This window comes from Adiantum capillus-veneris, chromosome 13 (genome assembly GCF_014529385.1).
Source record: "Adiantum capillus-veneris isolate H3 chromosome 13, ASM1452938v2, whole genome shotgun sequence".
Classification (NCBI taxonomy): domain Eukaryota; kingdom Viridiplantae; phylum Streptophyta; class Polypodiopsida; order Polypodiales; family Pteridaceae; genus Adiantum; species Adiantum capillus-veneris.
In genome coordinates this window covers 109104449-109126870 of record NC_140943.1, presented here as the reverse complement: position 1 = coordinate 109126870, position 22422 = coordinate 109104449, and the positions used below count along the sequence as shown (strand labels likewise).

The 22422-nt window shown below is 45.9% G+C and overlaps 1 protein-coding gene across 2 annotated transcripts in view; it reads left to right on the top strand.

Annotated features, from left to right (window-relative positions):
* The window catches only part of RECQL2 (RECQ helicase L2), a 204541-nt gene that overhangs the window by 110710 nt on the left and 71409 nt on the right, over nucleotides 1-22422 (top strand). The window contains exons 5-6 of one of the 2 annotated variants that reach the window (XM_086527175.1): nucleotides 10528-10632; nucleotides 11002-11106. In XM_086527175.1, coding sequence (XP_086383301.1) covers nucleotides 10528-10632; nucleotides 11002-11106 — 210 coding nt within the window. The remainder of the gene's footprint in view (nucleotides 1-10527; nucleotides 10633-11001; nucleotides 11107-22422) is intronic. The other variant, XM_086527176.1, reaches the window with a different exon arrangement.

Below are 22422 nucleotides of genomic sequence, written 5' to 3'. Positions count from 1 at the left end.
TAGCATAGGCAATCTCCCACAAAATCTATCAATCCGGAGAGAGAGAGCATGACCCAGCTAGGGCTTGGAGGCATCACACAAAGAATGTGCGAGAGCATCATCAGATGCAAAGATTGAGAGGATTCAAGAGTGTGCATCCTCCAATGCAATTAAAAATCATCCCAAATCAACTAATGCTAATCGCACATCAAGCATCAATTTAAGCAATCATCTCCACACATCAAGTAACGAAGTGAAACACACTAATCTTGGAATCTCTCAAGCACAACTCTAATTACATGCATTGACGATTAAGCACACAAGATCGCATTCAAGTTGGCCACCCCAACCATGCCCATCATGGTGTCCAAATCAAGTCACACATAATCAAATTAAACTCAAGGCTTCTTAAACCTACACACACACAAGCACACCATTAGAGGACAACTCTAAGCCCTCAATCACGAGTACGTCCACTCCGCTTAATCAAGAGAGTTAGATAAGGACTCCATTAATCGGAGTAGCTTAGCATAAGTAAGAGTTAGATTAGAGAAGATCAACAGTTCAAAACAATGAAAGAAAGTAGAGAAACATGATTGACAACATAATGAAGACTAAATTAATTAAGAGAGGATTATACTAATTACATGTGATTAGCACTAGCCTTCTAAGCATGAGCATTAAGCTCAAAGGCTAAGCCATCAAGACCTCCTCTAGGGAGAGAGTTCTCAAAAGGACCACTCAAGAATGACCTCTTTGCTTAAAAGGGTTCCTTATAAGGGCATGCACCACAAACCCTCCTACTATGGGATTAAGTTGAGCTTTCTGGCTAGCATATCCAACTTTGGAACTCCCAAATGAGCCCAAGACCTTATACAATGTGAATAAAACCTATTGTGTACATCCATAGCATATCCCCTGCTTGGTGCATGCTTGGTGCAGCTGTTAGCCAAAGCCCCGTCTACTACGAGACACGAGGCCGCTTCCATTGCTTGTTCAGAGAAGGTTTTGGATCACTCTCAAGAGTCATGGGATACGAAGATCAGAGATGTCTGGGTTTGTTCTTGCTCGAGCTGCGCAGACACAGAGATAGCCTGATGAATGGCGAGGCTAGCCAGTCTCAAAGACGGATCACAGACTTCTTCAGAGCAGACACGGGACAGCCACAAGAACCACTCCCACAGTAGAGCTCCCCCTCGTCTCACACCAGAGGCACACTGATTGATCGAGCGATTGAACTGGGGAAATCCAGGCGCCCGCGACTGCGAAGAACTACACAGCATCGACGGAGGCTACGACAGAAAATTCGGAGCACGCTGGCCAGGCATGCACGACGGCCGGTCAGACTACTAACCATGAAGGAAATTGATGAGATTCGCCAATGACCGATGCTAGATCTCTTGTGATTCAGCTATCCCAACAAGCCGTCCATTTTTTGCTTAGTCTTTTGCTTTTGCTTGATTCACATCGATCAACTTAGGACCCCATAGTATATATCTTTGTTTTGTACTGTTGTTAGGTTATTTTGTTACTCTGACTTTGTATCAAATCCACCACTTTGTAACTTTCGGGTCTCATAGGTCATTATGGCCTTTTGAAGACGTTAATATAACATTTCATTTCATCTCTCTCTCTCTCTCTCTCTCTCTCTCACGCATACTCACACACACAAGGAGATGAAGAAGAAGAAGATGGAGATGGAGCAAGAGTACTCTTCTATTGCACAAATGAGAGAATGAGTGAATTTTAGGTTTAGTTGATTTTTATATGAGCTCGCCCCAATCACACTTGGGCGCCCATGCTTAGCCAACTAATCCCTTGAATGTTCCAGTTAGAGTGCGCCTCTCATTGGCGATCACTTTTACCCTTTTCCTATTGGACCGACAAGCCCGGTACCTGACTCTACCAAATAAATAATAGAATGTCCGCCGTAGGTTACAACGTCCGTCGTAGGTGATAGGGTGTCCGTGAGCCGTGAGGGTTAACAGAGAGGGTTTTGGATCATTCTCAAGAGTATTGGGATACGAAGATCAGACATGCCTGGGTTTGTTCTTGCTCGAGCTGCGCAGACACAGAGATAGCCTGATGAATGGCGAGGCTAGCTAGTCTCAAAGACGGATCAAAGACTTCTTCAGAGCGGACACGGGACAGCCGCAAGAGCCACTCCTACAGCAGAGCTCCCCCTCGTCTCACACCAGAGACACACTAATCGATCGAGCGATTGAACTGGGGAAATCGAGGCGCCCACGACTGCGGAGGACTACACAGCATCGACGGAGGCTACGTCAGAAGATTCGGAGCACTCTGGCCAGGCATGCACGACGTCCGGTCAGAATACTAACCATGGAGGAAATTGAAGAGATTCGCCAACGACCGATGCTAGATCTCTTGTGACTCAGCCCATTTTTGCTTAGTTAACATCGACCAGTCTAGGATCCCATAGTATATATCTTTGTTTTGTACTGTTGTTATTTTGTTACTCTGACTTTGTTTCAGATCCACCACCTTGTAACTTTCTGGTCTCATAGGTCACTATGGCCTTTTGAAGACGTTAATATAACATTTCATTTCATTTCATCTCTCTCTCTCTCTCTCTCTCTCTCTCTCTCTCTCTCTCTCTCTCTCTCTCTCTCTCTCGGCCAGATACGCACATCTTCACACTAGCTGCGGATCAAGACTGGGAGATACAGCGGAGTTCCAACAGAGGCCAGGACATGCTCCCTGTGTGGCATGGAGCCTGAGATAGAGTTGCACTACCCCGTCTGCTACGAGATACAAGGCCGCTTCCACTACTTGTTAGAGAGAAATTTGGACCACTCTCCAGAGTCATGCGGTAAGAGGATCAGAGATGCCGGGGTTTGTTTTTGCTCGAGCTACGCAGACACTGACGAGAGGACAGGCTAGGCAGTCTCAGAGACAGATCATAGACTTCTTTAGAGCAGACAGTGGACAATCGGAGGAGCTACCACCACAGCAGAGCTCGTCGCCTTACACCAGAGGCACGCTGATCGATCCAGCGACCGAGATGGGGAGATCCAGACGCCCACGACTGCTCAGGACTACACAGCATCGACGGAGGCTGCATCAGAGGCCCGACATGCACGACGCCTGGTCAAACTACTGACCATAGAGGAGATTGATGAGATCCGCCAGCGACCGATGCTGGATCTCTTGTGATTTTGCTATCCTAGCTAGCTGCTTAGGTCACTCCTAGCAGTTTAGGATTCATAGCATAGTATTTTTTTTTTGTGATTTTGTTACTTTTGTTACTTTGAGTTTGTATCAGATCCACCACATTGTAACTTTCTGGTCTCATAGGTCATTTTGGCCTTTTGAAGACGTTAATATATCATTTCATTTCATTTCTCTCTCTCTCTCTCTCTCTCTCTCTCTCCCCCCCCCCCCCCGAGTGGAGGTGAGGATGGATCTCTACCATATCTCCCCCCCCCCCCCCCCCCCCCCCCGCTGTCATTGCTCTACACATTGTATTGGGCACCTTTTGTATGAGCTGGCACATTCACACAGTCCCAGCTTGTAGTTGTTGTAATTTTTGTTCCAGTTCTTTTTTATTCCGGACATGGTATCAGATTCACTATGTTGTAACAGCTTGGTCTCATAGGTCATTTTGGCCTTTTGAAGACGTTAATATATCATTTCATTTCATTTCTCTCTCTCTCTCTCTCTCTCTCTCTCTCTCTCTCTCTCTCTCTCTCTCTCTCTCTCTCTCTCTCTCTATACCATACATTCTCGACGTCCAGAGTGCAGATGAGGATGGATCTCTACCATATCCCCCCCCCCCCTATATACTGGCTCGGCTGCCCGCATCCTATTATAGATCTTTTCCACATAGAGTGAATCAGTCTCTGGCGTGAAAGTATATCTTGTGTGTGTCTTCTTCCTTTGTACTTGAGAGGCATTGTATTGGAAGGAGATTGATAAGGTCAAGAGAGCATGATCCACTGCAATCCCAACCGGTCTGGGTCCCACCTTAAAGTCCTCGATACTAGAAATAAAGCTTGGTGAAGTCATGACATAATCCACTGTACTGGCCCCATGCCTGTGCGGGAAGCATGTGAATCCCCTGAATAACGGGAAATTCTCTAGACCATTAAGTATGGCCAAACCATGTATAGTTGCCATCTCCATGAGATGTCTCCCATATTTAGTGTGTTCTTTATCTTGTGAGTTTCTAGTAAGCCGCCTCTGTGATAAATCCACTTCTCTGAGCATTTCCTCAGAAGTATCATAGAATATTGCTTGAGAGTTGGCCGTTCTGGCGTTAAAGTCTCCTAAGAGAACGATGTCTCCATCTCTACATATGTCATTATTCAATATGGAGAAAGGGGACTGTCCTTTAGGTGAGCATATAGCGATATATAGAAATCTACCTGTCTCGGCTCTCATTCTCACCCGCATATACCTTGCTTGCTCATCTTTCCTGATAATCTGTAGTAGTGGTTTCAGCTCCTCTTTAAATAAGACTGCTACTCCTCTTGAACCCCGGCTACCCCGTAGAGATCTCTTGTGTGGTCGACCAGTTGTTTCCCATAAATAACCCTTCACATGTGGCATACGCTGTCCCTGTATCTGGTGTGTCTCTGAGTAGAAAACTATGTCTCTGTCCCTAAAGTTGTCTTCAAAGGCACCTACATCTAGCCTATATGATCCATTAGAATTCCACGCCGCTATCCGGAGCGTCGCCCCATAGGTCTTGCACCGTCATGCTGAGCGCTTTTCCAGAACCACTACTTTCCCTCCTCTATAAAAGGCGATTTTCCCCTTTTGTCTTGCTGCCCTGATCTCTGGCATCAACTCTTGCATGTGTGCCACTTGTGCCAATGTAAGGTCATCGCCTAAGAAAATACCGGTTTTCTTAAGAGTTGGCCTCTTCTTTAGAAATTCTTTCCTTATTTCTATATTCGGGAAGCGGAGAATAAGTGCCCTATCCTTTACGTTTCCCTTCTCATCGATTCCTTTCTTGCCCACTCTCCATGCACTTGTGTGAGTAGGCTCTGTGATGCCCATGCGTTGTAGCAGTTCCTTCACTTCTTCATCTACATTCTCTTTATCTTTGACTCCTGTGACCCGCACATGCAGAGCCCGATTCTTCCTTTTCTGCTCTTCTTCAATGGTCATATTAATAATGGTAGAAGTAGGTGTGGTCTCGAGCATCTGGGCCTTCCGTTTCTTCGCATCCTCAATCGATTTCTCTGCTTCATCAACCTTTTCTTGTGTCTTAACAAGACGTTCCGCCCATGAAGATGCTGTTTTCGATTTCTGTTCATCTCCTTCTCGTAGAGCTTTCATCTGATCCTTCATGTCCTCGAGCTCCTTCAACACCGAAGGTTGGTCGTCTCCCTTCTCCTTAGTTGCAGATTTGCAAGCTGCAAGTTCTCTTATTAGCTCCTCGATTATTGCATCTTTTTCCCCCATGTGCTTTTCCATATTTGTTCTCCATGCTTCAAAACTTGCTACTGCCTCATCGAGTTTCTTTTGCATAACGCATTCTGTTACATTTACTCCGGCCTTGATTAGGTTTCGTAATTCTGTTTTCAAGATCTGAATCTCCTCATTCTGTATCCCCCGGATCTCTCTCCTTAGTTCTCTCATCATGTCTCCATACATGGAGTTCCTGTAGCTCTCAGCGTTCGTGTGCATTTCCTTCCTGATGTCATCCCTCATATAGTTTAGCTCTGATTTGAGCATCACCTAGACCTTCTCCGTCAGTAGTTCATCATGTATCGTGGAGGTTTTCCCCACTCGTAAGGATCCTGGTGATAGTACAATATCTCTGTTTCTCCGTTTAAATGTAGCTGTTGTTTTTTTTGGGGTGGTGTAGCTATCTACACCCGGCCCTTCCCCTTCGGTAGGCGGATCCATCGAACGCGAGCCACAAATGTGGGATAGGGTACTATAGGGCAAACTTAAAATTTACCTTAAGGCTCAAAAATCTCTTAAACTTGGGCGTAAGAGCTATTGACTTCCTACGCGTAGATGATGGGGGGGGGTGCGTAGGTTGCGTAGCATGTCTAAGCGCGTAGCATGTCCCAGCGCGTAGCAAGTGCAAGTCGAACCTTAGCGTAGCATGTCCCAGCGCACGTAGCATCTCCCAGCACGGACGGAGAGAGAGAGAGAGAGAGAGAGAGAGAGAGAGAGAGAGAGAGAGAGAGAGAGAGAGAGAGAGAGAGAGAGAGAGAGAGAGAGAGAGAGAGAGAGAGAGAGAGAGAAATGAAATGATATATTAACGTCTACAAGAGGCCAAAATGACCTATGAGACCAACTGATTACAATGATGAGTCTAGTACCAAGTCTGGGTACAAACAAGAAAACTACAAACAAAGAACTGATAGGAGTGCTACCGACTCCTATGGGTGGCTGGTAGGCTGAGCAATGGTATCACCATAAAGGTACAAAGTGGGGATAAGTGTCACCATGATACAATATAACAGTAGCATGAAGCCTATCCCGATCAACATTCTTGGTGTCGTACTAGAATCCTGTGGATCCTCTGCCGCAATCTCCGCCGGTGCTGCGTGAGAGAGAGAGAGAGAGAGAGAGAGAGAGAGAGAGAGAGAGAGAGAGCTTGCTCTGACGAGCTCCCCACCTGTCTCGGTTCCTTCTGCTGTCGCGAACCCTAACAGTGTCAGCTCTGCTGTGTTGTATTGTGCCCCGCTGTGTCCGTATTGCACTAGGTGCTACGCGTAGCAAGTCCCACTGACGACTTACACAACAGCCGCGCGTGAGAGGTGTCCTGCCGAGAGAGCTCTCTATCACACACACACACACACACACACACACACACACACACACACACACACACACACAGAGAGAGAGAGAGAGAGAGAGAGAGAGAGAGAGAGAGAGAGAGAGAGAGAGAGAGAGAGAGAGAGAGAGATGAAATTAAATGAAATGTTGTTATATTAACGTCTTCAAAAGGCCAAAGTGACCTATGAGACCAGAAAGTTACAATCTGGTGGATCTGATACAAAGTCAGAGTAATTAGATGACAAAAATGAAATGACAAATGACAAAATAAAATACTATGGAATCCTAAACTGCTAGGTGTGAACTAAGCAGCTAGCTGGGATAGCTAGGTCACAAGAGATCCAGCATCGGTCCTCCCTGGCGGATCTCATCAATCTCCTCTATGGACAGTAGTCTGATCGGGCATCGTGCATGTCGAGCCAAAGTGATCAGAATCCTCTGATGCAGTCTCCGTCAATGCTGTGTAGTCCTCCGCAGTCGTGGGCGTCTGGATTTCCGCAGCTTAGTCGCTCGGTCGATCAGTGTGCCTCTGGTGTGAGGCGACGAGCTTTGTTGTTCCGGGTGTCCAGTGGCAGCTCTAAAGAAATCTGTGATCTGTCTCTGAGACTGGCTAGCCTCTCCTCTCATCAGGCTCTCTCTGTGTCTGCGTAGCTCGAGCAAAAACAAACCCAAGCATCTCTGATTCTTGTACTGCATGACTCTGGAGAATGGTCCAAAGCCCTCTCTGAACAAGCAATGGAAGCGGCCTCGTATCTCGTAGTAGACGGGGCAGTGGCATGTTTAGTGCAACTCTGTCTCAGGCTCGATGTCACACAGGGGGGATGTCCTGGCCTCTGCTGGTACTCCGTTGTATCTCCCAGTCTTGATCTGTAGCTGGTGTGAAGATGTGCCAATGTGGATGATAGCACATCGTATCCCATGAGACAAGTGGGTGTCCATGTATCTGGCCCTTGTCAGAAAACCATCAACCGTAAGGTGGAGGAGATGCTCTCTTTAGAAAGCCATCTTCATGCCTAGCTCCTGTGCTGGCTGTATCCGTGCCCTCCTGGTGTCTAGCTGAGTCAAGTCCTGGCGGATGAGCGTGGTGATCTCGGACTGTGTAAGAGTCAGAGAGGGTGCATCCATTGAGTACTGGAAGGGAGGCAATCTGTCTATGCTGAACCCATGCGTCTGAAACCATGATGTCATCTCCCCATACCAGCATGCTGTATCTCCCTGCGTGGCTAACTGTCGAGAGGACTTAAGTGCAAGGCGGGCATATCTGTCTCTAGGAAGTTCCCACATGCGGTGTATGAAGGAGACAAATCTGGTGAGCGCCTCAACCACTAGTGGGGGGGCAGCTAGCTGTGCTCGGACAAAAGCACGTGGTACTGAAGCCTTGGCGTTAATGAGCCGTGAGATCATAGAGACCAGAGGCTTCTCCATGTCCCCCCATCCATCACTGCGGCCTGTCCTCCCGTGATGATCCAATGAATGTCCCCAAATCTCAGCTCCATAAAGCAATGCAGAAGCCACCAGAGTGTCAAGAGCCAGAGCTTCGTCCGAGGCTCCCTAAACTGAACCTGTGAACACATCCTTTCCAATCTATCCAATGCTGCATGGGCTCTGGTTAGTCTAGTCTCTGCTGCCCTCCTCAATGAAAATGCTGGGCCATGAAAAACCACTCCGAGGTAAGTGTACGCATCTGTATACTCCACTGTCTCCTGGCCGTATGTGAATGCTCGGGCTGACCTCCTGATCTACTGTGGGGTGGTATTAAATACCATGACCTTGGTTTTACCAAGGTTGACGGACAAACCACTTTCCTGAGCAAACCTATTCAAAGCATCCAAGTGACGTTGCATCCCCTCCGGAGAGTCGGAGATCAACACAATATCATCAGCATATAACAATAATGGAATCCATGTCCCGGCCAGCTGTGCACCTCTATCACCATCTCTCTCAATGTAGTCAGAAACCTCATCCACATACATATCAAATAGAGTAGGAGAGAGCGGGCAGCCCTGCTTCACCCCAATAGTGGAGTGAATCGCTGTGGATAGACCCTGTGAGGTCCTGCCCCACTACTGACCTGTATAATGCCATGACCCCCCAAATGAGAGAGAGAGAGAGAGAGAGAGAGAGAGAGAGAGAGAGAGAGAGAGAGAGAGAGAGAGAGAGAGGTGTGGCCTCGTTGCTGGCGGTTCCTTTTGTAGTGTGTGTACGCAGAGCTTAGTTTTCCTTGTGCTCGAGTACAAACTTTTGGGTGGGTGAGTGTGTGTGTTTGGGTGGGTGCGTGGGTGTGGGTGAAGTCTGTTTTAGAGCATGTTTTCTCGTTTGATTTCAGTGGTTTCCTTTTTCCGTTTGTCATTGTGTTCCTTGTCTACTGCATTTCTAGTGTTTTTCGCATTGGTCATTGGATTTGCCGTTGTTGGCTTGCTGCTTTGCTCTCTACTTGCTCTACTAGGTTTCTACATCAGGTTTCCAAAAGATTGTTGTCATTAGAGCCTCCTTCACTATCTTCTCGGTGTTCCCTCCCCAGCTCTGCTCTTCAAGAGCCACCTTGAACAGGTGGACTAGTTTGGCTCCTTGTCAGCTTTAGTGCCACTTTGTTGCTGTTCTTGTGGCATCCTCCTGCAGTTTCTTGGTGATGTCAATCGCCTCTTCACCCTCATCTTCATCACCGACTGCTCTCTCCCTTCCATTACCTTATGTTGTCAGATTATACCAATTTCCGGGCAATGCCTGACGCTCGAGCTGTTGCCATTGTGGATGTTCGTTGTCCTTTTCACCGCTAGTGGCTTTAGGTCAAAGTGCCCATCTTTCAGAGGCTGCTGTCATCCTCTCTCCACTTTGCTTGCCAGGGCACTTTTTATTCTCTTTAGGAGAGGTTTTTTACTCCGGCTTTCAGTTTGTGAAGTTTTCATGTGGCATGTTGTTCCAGTTTTTACAGTTTGTAGATTGCCGCCTTTAGGCTTGCTTGTAATCAGTAACGTACTTGCTCTCAGAATCGGCACCATCTGCGCGTTCTGAGAGACTTTTCAAGTAATAGAAATCAGCCTCTTTCTTTGTCACAAAAAAGATAAAAAGGTTGTACCCACCTCATCTCCCCTATGTACGGGTGCTCACAAGATGTCGACCCCCTCATAATATCCCACCTCCCATAAACATGGGGAATACCAAGGGTCATTGCAAGAAAATAGGGGTGCCCTGTGGAACTGGCAAGGCTCAGAGGTAGGAAAACTTTGGCCTCTAGTAGATGTTAATAATCCATGATGATGATGATGATGATGATGATGTAGGGTAGGCTTTCATACCTACCCACTCTAGGTACCCTCATTTATTTTATTTTTATGTGACCCAGACATTGGACTAGAGTTACACATGGATGTAACCTTTTGGTCTCATAGGTCCCCCTACCTGCTAAACTAGGTTGGTGTGGTCTACCCCCATTTGCCCTGCTTGTCAGTCCGTTTCCAGATCCACACAGCTTTTAAGGCCTTTAACTGCTCTCTAAGGTAGCCACCTCAGGGGGGGAACGTCTAACCTGCCCAATGTCAACCTTCCATGGCCATGGATGTACCCATGGTCATGCACATGTGGATAATGGGCTCAGCTATAGAAGGATTTTCAAGTGATAGGTAGAGGTAGCAAATATGCATTTGGTGGTAGTGTCATTCTAGATGATGCTAGTCACAGTGGCACTTTGAGGATGGTTCTTTTTCCATTGTTTGAATAAGCTGCTAGTGTGTGTTCATGAACAGAGATTCAGTATTGTGATATCTGCTCTTGCTTTTGCTTCAGGAGGCACATTGCTGCAGTCAGTGGGGTCATGACTTTCGGCCAGATTACAAAAATCTTGGAATCTTGAAAAAGCAGTTTCCAAAAGTACCTATGATTGCTTTGACTGTAAGTGATATTATTGAGTTCTAGTGAGTGGTATTTCTTCCCTTCTCACACCTTCCATGGAGCTTGTTATTAAGAAAATTGCAATTGGTTCTATCTAGGAACTTCTGGTTCCTCACTGTCAAAAAGGTTATTAGTTCAGGAAACTCTGATATAAGCAAGAGAATCCAGTTACAATCAACTGAAAAGGATGACACAGAAGATTTCATTAGCTTGTTGGTCAATGAAATCTGGACGGTCAAATGTTGGAGCTCCTTTTTCCTGGAATTTAGGATGCAGATTGTTACTAACAACATTCATACTTGTGACCTTCAGCTCGTTTATTCCATAATTGGCAAATGCTCAAGCTCTGTTTCTGCCTTGTGTAGGAAGGCTACAGCGACTGCAAGGGTGCAAAATGACCTGAGAGAAATGTTGCAAATCAGAAGCTGTGTGAAATTTGTCAGCTCAATTAACAGGCCTAACCTATTTTATGAGGTATGTTTGGTTTCTATAGATCTACTTGCTGTAGGTGGCTACTAATCGGCTGGAAACAGAGTCTGCTGCCCCAAATGCATTTTAGTTGATCTGGACTGCTGCCTTTTTTACTACAGGTGACCACCCCCTTATGCCGTTATGTGCAGAAAATAGAGAGCGGTAGACACGGAGTGTCAGAATTTCACTCCCAGAGCACTGGCCCCAAAACCATGGCACCCCTTTTGCGTATTTCTTTTTATATTCCTTTACAAAGATACAATTGTCGGGGCTCTGCTCTGCTTCCTCCAAACGGGGAATGCCAGGGTGAGAACCTCAAGTACATATTTAAAGGCCCCTAGCCTCGAAAAGAAACTCTAGTGAAAAGCTCTGCTCCTAAAAGCTCCTTATCCAAAAGCTGACGCTTTTTGGGCTGTTCCGCAAATTGCGGATGTCTGTACGTCAGCACCTTCTGTTATTTGGGGGCTGGTCTGTACAACATCCATGTCAGAAATTTTTAGATCTTTTGGGTCCGGGTCCTCAGCCGGTTTGGGGACCTTTTAGTGGCCCTTAATCCATAGGGGTGCCACATCACCAAACTTGTGACATACCCCCTCTTGAAAGAAGAGTAATCAGCCATGATAGACTTGTAAAACTCAATCCGACTCTTTAGTAGACACTGCCTTTATGCATACATGCCAATGCCTATCAGTACTAGATAGCTCATTCTCTAGCACGCATTACACCATATAGTGAAACACTCTACTCCTAAAAGCTCCTTATCCAAAAGCTGGTGCCCTTTGGGCTGTTCTGCAAACTGCGGATGCCCATTAGTGCCACGTCCACACCTTTTGCGATTGTGGACTGGTCCGTACAACGTCCACGTCAACAATTTTTAGATCTTTTGAGTCATCGGCCAGTTGTCCTTGTCACGATTGTGACTATGTTGCAGTATTATATCTACTCCTAGTTGCAGATACGCGAAGTGGCATGCCAAGGAGGACCCCTACGGTTGGATGGCCGCGACCCTTCGCTCAAGAGACGTGCCTCTTCGTCCAATGGTTGCAGCTCTTCGCCAAAAGGATGTGTCTTTACGTCTAAAGTTGCGTCTCTTCACCATGAGACGTGTCTTTTCATTTGTGTCTCTTCGTCTCCTATATAAGGAGCCTATTGTACTCAATTTTGAAGCATTCGTTCAATCAATCAAACACATATTCGGTGTCTTGAGTCTTAGTTTGATCTTAAGTATGAAGTTTTAGTTTTAATTATACGATTAGCACCACTAATCCTCACAGTGGTATCATAGCAAAATTTTTCCCGGGACCCGAAGGTTGTGTCACAAGACGAGCACCAGGTGTCAATAGAAAAGAACAGACTGAAGAGACTTTTAACACTTCAATAACAACTGAACTGAAAGAGAGAGATGACACGCGACACGGAGTGGTGGAATTCCACCCCAGAGAGTATTGGCCCCAAACCTTGGCGTCCCTTTCGGTATTTCTTTATATTGCATCAACACAGTACAAGCCGGTACTCCACACTCTGCACCTTCTCTAGGAAGCATGCAAGAGAATGAGCCCTAACCTCATATTTAAAGGCCCTTGGCCTAATAAGCAGTTTACAGTAAAAAGCCTTCAAGCTCAAAAGAAATTTGGTTCAAAAGCAAAGCCAAGAAGATGCCAGCATAAGTCATAGAAATTCGTACAGCTTGCCACGTCATCAGCCAACACAGAACGCGGAAATCCGTACAGCCTGCCACATCATCATGCCAACGCAATTTTCGAAAACTGCCGTACAGCTGCCACATCATCAGCTTTGCGTGGGTGTGTGCAGGTCTTGCTTTATTTTAATCCTTTGTCACTTGGGGCCCAATCGGACGGGGTCCCCATAAGTTGGTAGGACTTCTTCTTCTTCTGCTACTTGTTCTTCTTAGGGTTTAGGCCCCTCGGCCGACATTTACAAGTTGACTCCATTCTTCAGGGCTTTGACACGTCAGCAGTTTGTTACATCTCCCCTTCTTGAAAGAGAGTAATCGTCCGCGATTACAGCATATCTGCAAAACAACTCAAGTTAGCTAAAAAAAATTTCCGAGGGACATTCCGAAGGACAATCAGTTTGCTCTATTTATTAAGGAGTTAGCTTCTCCTTTCTTCCATATTGGAACTCTTGATATTCCGGCGTAGTAAAATTAGCCATCACACCCAGACCGTACCGATCTTCCATGGTGTCTTGATGCACTAAAAAATTACATACCCATGCAATCTCATCCAATTAGGAATATTCAGTAATTGGCACATCACAATGCAACACAAATGCTCACATATGCATGTTACAAGACATAGAAACTTAAAGTTGCCGCTGAACACTCCTCCCGCATAACCTAATAAGATCCGAGCCGAGAGATATTCAACGACTCCCTCGTCACTCCTCCCGCGTAACCTAAAAAGGGCCGGGCCGGAAGATATAGAGGCCTTTTACAACCAAACACCCCCCAGACCGCAGCCTGCGTCGTTTGGAGGTGCTGAGAGTAACCACTGCTCAGATTTCTTAATACTCGTCCCGCATAACCATCCAGGTCCGGGCTGGGAGTCACAACGACAATACTCCCCCCGTAAATAACCACAAGGGTCCGGGTCATGAGTAAGAAAACAACACTTTTTAATCATTCAATACTCCCCCCGCAAATACCCACAAGGGTCCGGGCCATGAGTATGAACAAGCATTCTCAAACATCATTTGTCACTACTCCACCCGGGAGTAAAGTCACAAATCATTGAAACCAGTATTAAAACCAAAGTCAAACAATTCAAATCGGCACCAAGACAGGTTCAAAACAGATACCATCCATTTCAAACAAGATCGCCAAACAAGTTCTCAAACAGATTTCAAACTTAAAAAGCAATCTTGACATTAGTGGAGCTCAAATAGTCGACCGACTTTCCATCCTGGAACCTGCACCAAAAATTAGGGTTAGGTTCATTTCGTAAGGTCGTAGCCGAGCACAGCATGGTCCATCAGCTCTTGGACAAATAGTGTTTGCGTCGGCGGCGATAGTAGTCCCAAGATAGCAATCGCACTGGATCTCCAAGGTCATCTATTCGTGAAGAGACATCTACTGAGAGATGTCGAGAAACTTCAAATTATAATCTGCTAGGGTTTCCATGGCAAGCATTTCAGGATACCCCACTCTGCTAGCAGTTGCACTCCAAAGGAAGATGTAGGAAATCATACAACTTCGGGCAATTTTTTTTTTCTTGAAAGCTTGCCAAGTACTTGGAGTATGCTGCTTGGTAGCTGTAGACATCAACATCTGCATGGCACTGCTTCTGAGAAAAACAGTGACTTGAAACAAATCCGGATCCTTCTCTTGCAAGTGATCTTAATTGGCTTATGCCCTGTAAGACATGAGCGGTGAAGATGGGAGCGCGCTCGATGAAGTAAGGGTTGGAGTGGCTAGTAAGTTCAGGTTGCAGGGCGAAGATACCTCAAAATAAAAATTCCAATAGCTCTGTTTGCTCTTTTGTAGGACCGGTATGCTTTCAGAAAAGCACACGCTTGATGCTCTGATACCACTGTCACAAGACGGGCACCACGTGCCAATAGAAAAGAAAAGACTAAACAGACTTTTAACACTTCAATAATAACTGAACTGAAAGAGAGAGACGACACGCGACACAGAGTGGCGGAATTCCACCCCAGAGAGTATTGGCCCCAAACCTTGGCACCCCTTTCGGTATTTCTTTATATTGCATCAACACAGTACAAGCCGGTACTCCAGACTCTGCACTTTCTCCAGGAAGCATGCCAAAGAATGAGCCCTAACCTCATATTTAAAGGCCCTTGACCTAATAAGCAATTTACAGTAAAAAGCCTTCAAACTCAAAAGCATTTGGTTCAAAAGCAAAGACAAAAAGCTGCCAGCGTAAATCACGGAAATCCATACAGCTGCCACGTCATCAGCCAGCGCAAAACGTGGAAATCTGTACAGCCTGCCACGTCATCATGCGAGCGCAATTTTCGGAAACTACCGTACAGCTGCCACGTTATTAGCTTTGCGTGGGTGTGTGCAGGTCCTGCTTTATTTTAATCCTTTGTCACTTGGGGCCCCATCGGACGGGGTCCCCATACAGCTGCCACGTTATGAGCTTTGCGTGGGTGTGTGCAGGTCCTGCTTTATTTTAATCCTTTGTCACTTGGGGCCCCATCGGACGGGGTCCCCATAAGTTGGTAGGACTTCTTCTTCTTCTGCTACTTGTTCTTCTTAGGGTTTAGGCCCCTCGGCCGACATCTGCAAGTGGGCTCCATTCTTCAGGGCTTTGACACGTCAGTAGTTTGTTACATTGTGAGATGAGGTAACATGAATTTTTCTGTTCCAATTCTATAAATAAAAGACAGAAAACAGATGTGTGTGCGTGGCGTACCCGGAGAACCTTGTGCACTTTTGCTTGGGTGACACCCTTTCGAACCGCACTTGCACCCCATCATGCAAAAGGGCACAAGACGGCAAGAAGCACCTTTTTCCCAAGTGCTCACCCCATCTCCCCCCTTGCTGGCACCCTTTTCCTACGCCGTTAGGCTGAATTCTGGAAACGCTGGGCTGATTGCTGAATTCGCTGGCTGATTTTTGGAAACGCTGCATGCTGAAATTTTGTGCTGGCTGCTACCCCTTCGTTAGAGTAAAAAACCTCTTCGTTCATTTTAACGCTGATGGCAGCCCACTTATAAGTTTAAATTATTAAGGGTGCCCAACTTGGCCAGCCTCCCCAAATTAACCCCAAAGTTTAAACCCCTTGTGTGAACCCCACCCTTTCACCACTTACGTAATAAAATAAACAAAATGAAAGGCAGAAAGTGTTTCCAGATTTACCACATTGCCCTTGTTGCTCCTCCTCTCACACTGGTCCTCTTCTCCATGCACCATGGACACCGCACCCATGGCAGGCGTGGAATTCAAAGTGCCAATCCCTTATCTTTCATACATAGAGGAGATTTCCGACAGTGTTCTCCGAGAAACTCCTGCTACACCGAAGTGATTATTATTGCGGATACTCCGGAACTCGAAATTATCATAATTCCCAATTTGTCGGAGCCAGAACTAGTCTCGGAGGGCGCTCCAGTTCTCGTAGGTGCTCCCATCCCAGAAGCTTTACCTGTCCCAAAATCTGTTCTTGAACCAGGACCTGTACCTATTGGAGCTCCTTTTGAGGAATCACCATGCCGACATCACAAGATGGCGTAGGACAGTCGGAAGACGCCCTCGCTCTCATCAAAGAGCAGATGGCCACACTTTCCACAAGCCTCGCATCACTTCGCATTTGCTTGGATCAGATGAAGCCGCAAAACACTTCTCGAAGTTGTCGTGCTGCTTCTCAGACTACACATGCAGCATCTTCCACACCTTCTTCCGAAGCTTCAGTGGACGGACCAAACGAACCAGATCCAACTGAAGAGATAGACAATCACGAACTTCAATTGCTTTATAAAATTTTTAATGCTGCACAAAAGAAGAAGCTTAATGTTAAACTGTCGGAACCGTACAATGGTCGCCGCGACAAGCGCGTGCTGGACCAATGGCTATTCAAAATGGAGGTGTACTTACCAAACACAGACTTGTCGAGAGTAAAAAAGTTGCACTTGCTAGTTCTCTGCGCAAGGACACAACATTTCTTTGGTGGCAACGACGGGTTGCTGATGGTAAACACACCTTCTTGGGATAAATTCCGGCGTGCTATTCGCAAGGCGTTCGAACCTGCCAATGCGGATTTTCATGCCCGGTCCTCTCTTCGCTGCCTGAGCGAGACAGGTTCCTTGGCCGCGTACATCGCAGAGTCCCAAAGACTAACTCTGGAGATAGAGGATCTCAGTCCCTCTGATAAACTTCACAGCTTTATCGACGGACTCGAACCCACCTCTACCACCTTGGATGCTGCAATTGCCTATGTGGAGCGTTTTGGAGATAATCGGTGCCCTCACGGAATTTTTTCTTGGTGATAGATCTTCAAACAGGGCTCGCTTTTCACAACGCGATTGTAGAGACAGCTATAGCCAAAGTCAGCAACATCAGTCTCAATTCAAACAGCAAGCCACAACACCTTATTCAACTTCAAGGTTCTATTTTCAAGATTGACAATCTCAAAGCAGATCTTCTTCAAATACTCCACTTGATCATGGTAAAGGACGTGAATTTTCTCAAGATCGGCATTCCAATAGTCAGCAAGGCTCTTCGTCAAATGCATCTTCCGCTTCAAAGAAGGATGGTTTATGTACAATATGCGGTGGTGACCATAGATGGTATCAATGTCCAAAGAGACCAAATCCGTCTAATTTGAAAAGAAATTCCAACGCGGAAACACCATCAAATTTTGAACAATCAGCTTCTGCTCAAGATAAAGGAAACTCTGTGGTCAATACAATTCGCGTCTCAGAGGATACAACTATTCTTATGAAGCATGCTCAGCGTGGTTATTCAGTTTTGGAGCCTCTTTCAAAGCAAGTTTTGAGCCTTCTTGGAACTCTCAATGGTTGCTCCATCAACATTTTGGTGGACAGCGGATGCTCTAATAATTTTGTCAGCACTGAGATAGTTCAACAGCTTGGCTTGCCAACTTAGAAGACATCTCACTTATATGATGTGGAGTTAGCAAATGGATCAATTTAAACTTGTGATCAGACAGTTTGACAGTTGCAGTTCGAGATTCAAATGTATGCAAATCAAGTGGATTCAAAGTCATGCCTTTATCTTATTACGACATGATTCTTGGTCAGCATTGGTTATTTCAGTATGATCCAGCTATTAGCTTTCGAGGAACATACTATCAATTTGTTCAAAGATGGACATGAACTGATTTTACACGGGCTTTATTATGCGGAACGAGTGATTCAAGCCTCACGTGTACAAGTCAAACAAGATGATACAGTGGATTATGAAACGAATATGATTTCCGATGCAGATGCAGAAATTATTATTGATGAAGAAGTTTTTCCAAGTGATACTTCGTACCAAACAAAGATAAGGACATAGTTGTAAATTCCGAGTCTAAAGACGTCTATGCTTTCTTTGATTCTTTATTGGACGATGATATGCCAATTGCAAGTCATGAAGTCGCAATTTCTGAAGATGATTCTGAAGAATTTTGGGATTCATTATTGGAAGATGATTATACTCTCAAGCCAAAATCCTCTCCAGTGATTACTAAAGTTGAAGTTATCCCATCTGAAGAATGTCTTTAGAAGATTTCCTCTTCGCCAAATAATTCGAAGTTACTGTAAGATTTTAATTTAGAAGTCTTACATCACACGAAGGATTTTGAAGCTCAATCTTTCGTTGCAGTCAACCTGATCATGCCAGATTCCTCTAAAGAGTCTTTGAATACTGCAATGACATGGGATTTAGCAGTCAAAGCAAAAAGGTTTCGCAAGAAGAAAAGGTTCAAGACAAAGGTTTCAGATAACTCAAAGATTGAAGATTTTCGGAGATTCAATGCTTTTCCAGAGTTCTATCAACATCAAAACTCATTTCTTTGACATGGGCTCTCATTTTAAATGGAAGGAATGTCACGATTGTGACTATGTTGCTGTATTACATCTACTCCTAGTTGCAGATATGCGAAGTGCCATGCCAAGGAGGATCCCTACGCTTGGATGGTCGCGACCCTTCGCCAAAAGTCACACTCCTTCGACGATTGGTCACACCCTTTCGCTCTACGGTTGCGACTCTTCGCCAAAAGGACGTGTCTTTATGTCTAAAGTCGCATTTCTTCACCATGAGACGTGTCTTTTCATTTGTGTCTTTTTGTCTATTGTACTCAAATTTGAAGCATTTGTTCAATCAATCAAACACACATTCGGTGTCTTGAGTCTCAGTTTGATCTTAAGTATGAAGTTTTAGTCTTAATTAAAGGATTAGCACCACTAATCCTCAGTCCAAAGTTGGGGACCTTTTAGTGGCCCGAACCCCCTAGGGGTGCCACATCACCAAACTTGTGACACAATGTTGGGATGGTCCATCTCTTGGAGGGCTGCTAGTCTGGGGTGTTGAAAATGAGAGAGAAGCTTGTCCATGGAGACACCCTTTGGCTGTTGGAAGTTCAGGTGCTCCTATTGATGATGATGGATGAAAATGTGACCGCAAGGGTCATGTACATAGGACTTCATAGTTAGGTCTACTGATTGTTATAAAATCACGTCAAATCTTACTCAATTCTCAAATTCCTGAGTCACCTTCAATTAAATCCTCTTAAAAGGTACCGGAAAAACACACTAGGTTAGGACGTCTACATGCTCACGTTGAGTATGTAAGACCCTATGCATACTTGGGAGTCACTTTGAAAGGGCATCAATTTTGTATGAAGAAGGTAGCAAAGGAGAAACTTGCATGCGGTGTTGCAGCTTTGGGAGTGCTTGAGTGGCAAAGTGCAGATATGTAGTTTCAAACTTTCAAATGCCAAGCAAAAAAGCGTGGCTGTTTGATACACTGGTTACATTGGCTGCTCTTTATGGAAAGAAAATTTTGTGGCCCAGTCTCCACTATAAAAGGAGGGAGCTATTGGCTGGATGCAGTGGACGAGAGGGAGACTATTATGATGGCCAGCTTGTGTTGGTGATTGTACCCATGTTTCGATGCAAGTCATCGATACTGCATGAGGTTGTGAGGACAGAGATAGTGACCTCTGTAGTGGTCATGGAGGCACTCTTTTCGACTAGTCCCATTCCTTCATAGGATATGGGAACTATCCTTGCAATGGTATCCTCGATTACCACTCGCATCTTCCAAGAATTTCCTGATGAAGGGGGCACCAAATGTTTGTATGTCTAGATGCGCATATGGATGGCTTTCCATGGCCTTTTCTTCTATGTATCCTTCCTTTTGATTATAGCCTTGACTCTCCTTTCCTCGATTTTAGTAGCACATTTCTGAATCGGGTCATTTGGATTGATATTGTGAAATTAGACACAAAGCAAAACATTCATTAAGTCCTCACTACCACTTGGCACAAAAGTGGCGCACTACAAGAGACATTTTCTACACACCTCTCTAGATGGGTTAATTATACAACCCACCTACATGGACGCAGACATCAGACATGGTACCAACGGTGCTCTTTGTTGGGCATATGGCCTTTGGCCTATGCCGCTACACATTAGTCTATACCATCTCCAATCTAGTCAATAGTTCAGTCGGCATCTAGGTGACCATGTGGCAGCATGTGGGCTTAGTTGAGTTGCACAAGGAGCCAAGAAGTACCCTTCGGAAGCTACATTGGGAGGTTGCCCTTTGCCCTCTGGGGAGATGCCTCTTGGCCCTTGAGTGCTGCACCTAGCCATTGTACTACCACTTGCACTAACCATGATACTTCTATATAAGTAGCCACATCTTGTAACATTCTACTAGTGTTGCTAGGTCATCTCATCATCAAGTTATCTTAGTTGGTTTTACACTTTGTGCATTTTGCAATTTCTATCTCTATTCTCTCATCATGAGTGCAACTCTAATTATGCCCCCCTAACCCTAATAACTTGTATCAGAGCTAAATAGTGATTAACATCTTCCTAATCACATTAGATCCATTAGGTTTCTTTACTTTCTAATCAATTCATTGATTATGCTATGTTTAGGCAAGTTCATGGTGAAAGTCCATTGAGATACTACCTTCCATAGCTAGGTCAAGTTCGATTAAGAGTTGTAGATTCTTGGCCAGTGCAAAGACGAATGCTCGCTGCTGCTGCTGCTCTCTCTCGCGCCCGCCATCGCTGCAATCCTCCTTGCTCCCCCACGCACTGCCCTGACCCTACTAGCCCCGCCTCATCCCTCCCCCCCTCGCGTTGCACTGAGCTGCCCGCTCGCTCTACACTCCCTCCTCACGAGGCCCGTAGCGTGCCCACCATTCCCCCACTCCCTCCTTGTGCTATCCTTCGATGTATCCTGCTACGACCTCCCCATTCTGTATTCGTGTGAATACATCCAAAAAATCCGGATCTGTGGTGTACTGATCAACCATGTCCTCGAAGCTTCTATGTTGAATCGCGGAAATAGCCAAGACCAACAGCTTCCGGGACAAAGCATCTGCCACCAAGTTCTTTTGTCCTTGTACGTGGACAATCTGGAAGTGAAACTGTGACAAGATGTTAGCCCACCGCATCTGCTTTTCCGAAAGCTGCTTTTGTGACAAGAAGTAGCGTAAACTTTGATGATCAGTGAAAACCGTAAAATAGGCTCCGAGTAGGTAATCTCGCCACTGAGTGAGAGCATGGAAAACCGCCAAAAGCTCTTTCTCATAAATCTGTGCTGTCAATTCTGGCCTTGAAAACAATCGGCTCTCATAGGCAAGCACATGGCCTTCTTGCATTAAGACCGTTCCCAGACTACGACCACAAGTATCACAATATACTTTGGATGGCTTTTGCAAGTCCGACAAAGCCAACACTGGTCCAGTAGTCAATTTCTCTTTCAATGTCTGAAAGGCAGTCACCTCTGTGGGCCCCCACGAGAAAAGGGACTTCTTTCTGTATCAGAATGTGCAAAGGAGGATACCTCTGCAAACTTTCGAATGAACCACCAGTAGTAAGAACACAAACCCAAGAAGTTTCTAACTTCATGAACATTCTTTTTTTTTTCCGAGAAAAAGATCCTTCTATTAGTTATTGAAACTGCCCATAGGGCTACAACCACCTCTCCAAGAGAGGGCTACAACAACATGGTGGGAGACTCTCCCAATCAAAAAACCAGCATATGTACAATGGGGCTAAATCAAGAAATGGGGGGAGGGAAAAGCCACACAGGTGGTCAGTAGTTCCATCGGAGTACACCCTGGACCATAATGTAGAAAGGCCCAGGACGCCAGAGTTGAAGGAAAGCCTCTCTGCGCTCTCGCATGCGGTCGGAGCTGCCCTATAGTCCCTCGAGCTGTCCTCTGAGAGTGTGGATCAGCTCTAGCCAAAAATCGCGAACAGTCTTTGTTGGTGGCACAGGGCGAGCCTCAAAGATGCGGAAGCAACGGGCCCGCCAGATGAACCAGAGTGTCAGGCCACTGATGAGCTCCCACAACTCCTCTCTCTCACTCCACCACTCCTGTGGAGTAAGCTCTGTAGCATAGGTCGCCCCTCTTGCATCACTATCATCCTGCTGGTGGAAGATAGCTCAAAATGAAGTGCGGGGCACGCGAGGGTGGACCAAGCCGTTGCTCCCCAAGTGTACTGTCGAGCCCTGGAGACAGCAGGCATCAGACGAAGAACTCGTAGGCACACCTGCTGGGCCGAGGGGCAGTCCCAAAGACAGTGACGCTGACTCTCCACAAGATGGTCACAAGCTGCACATGCGGCCGAGAGACCACTATGCCCTAG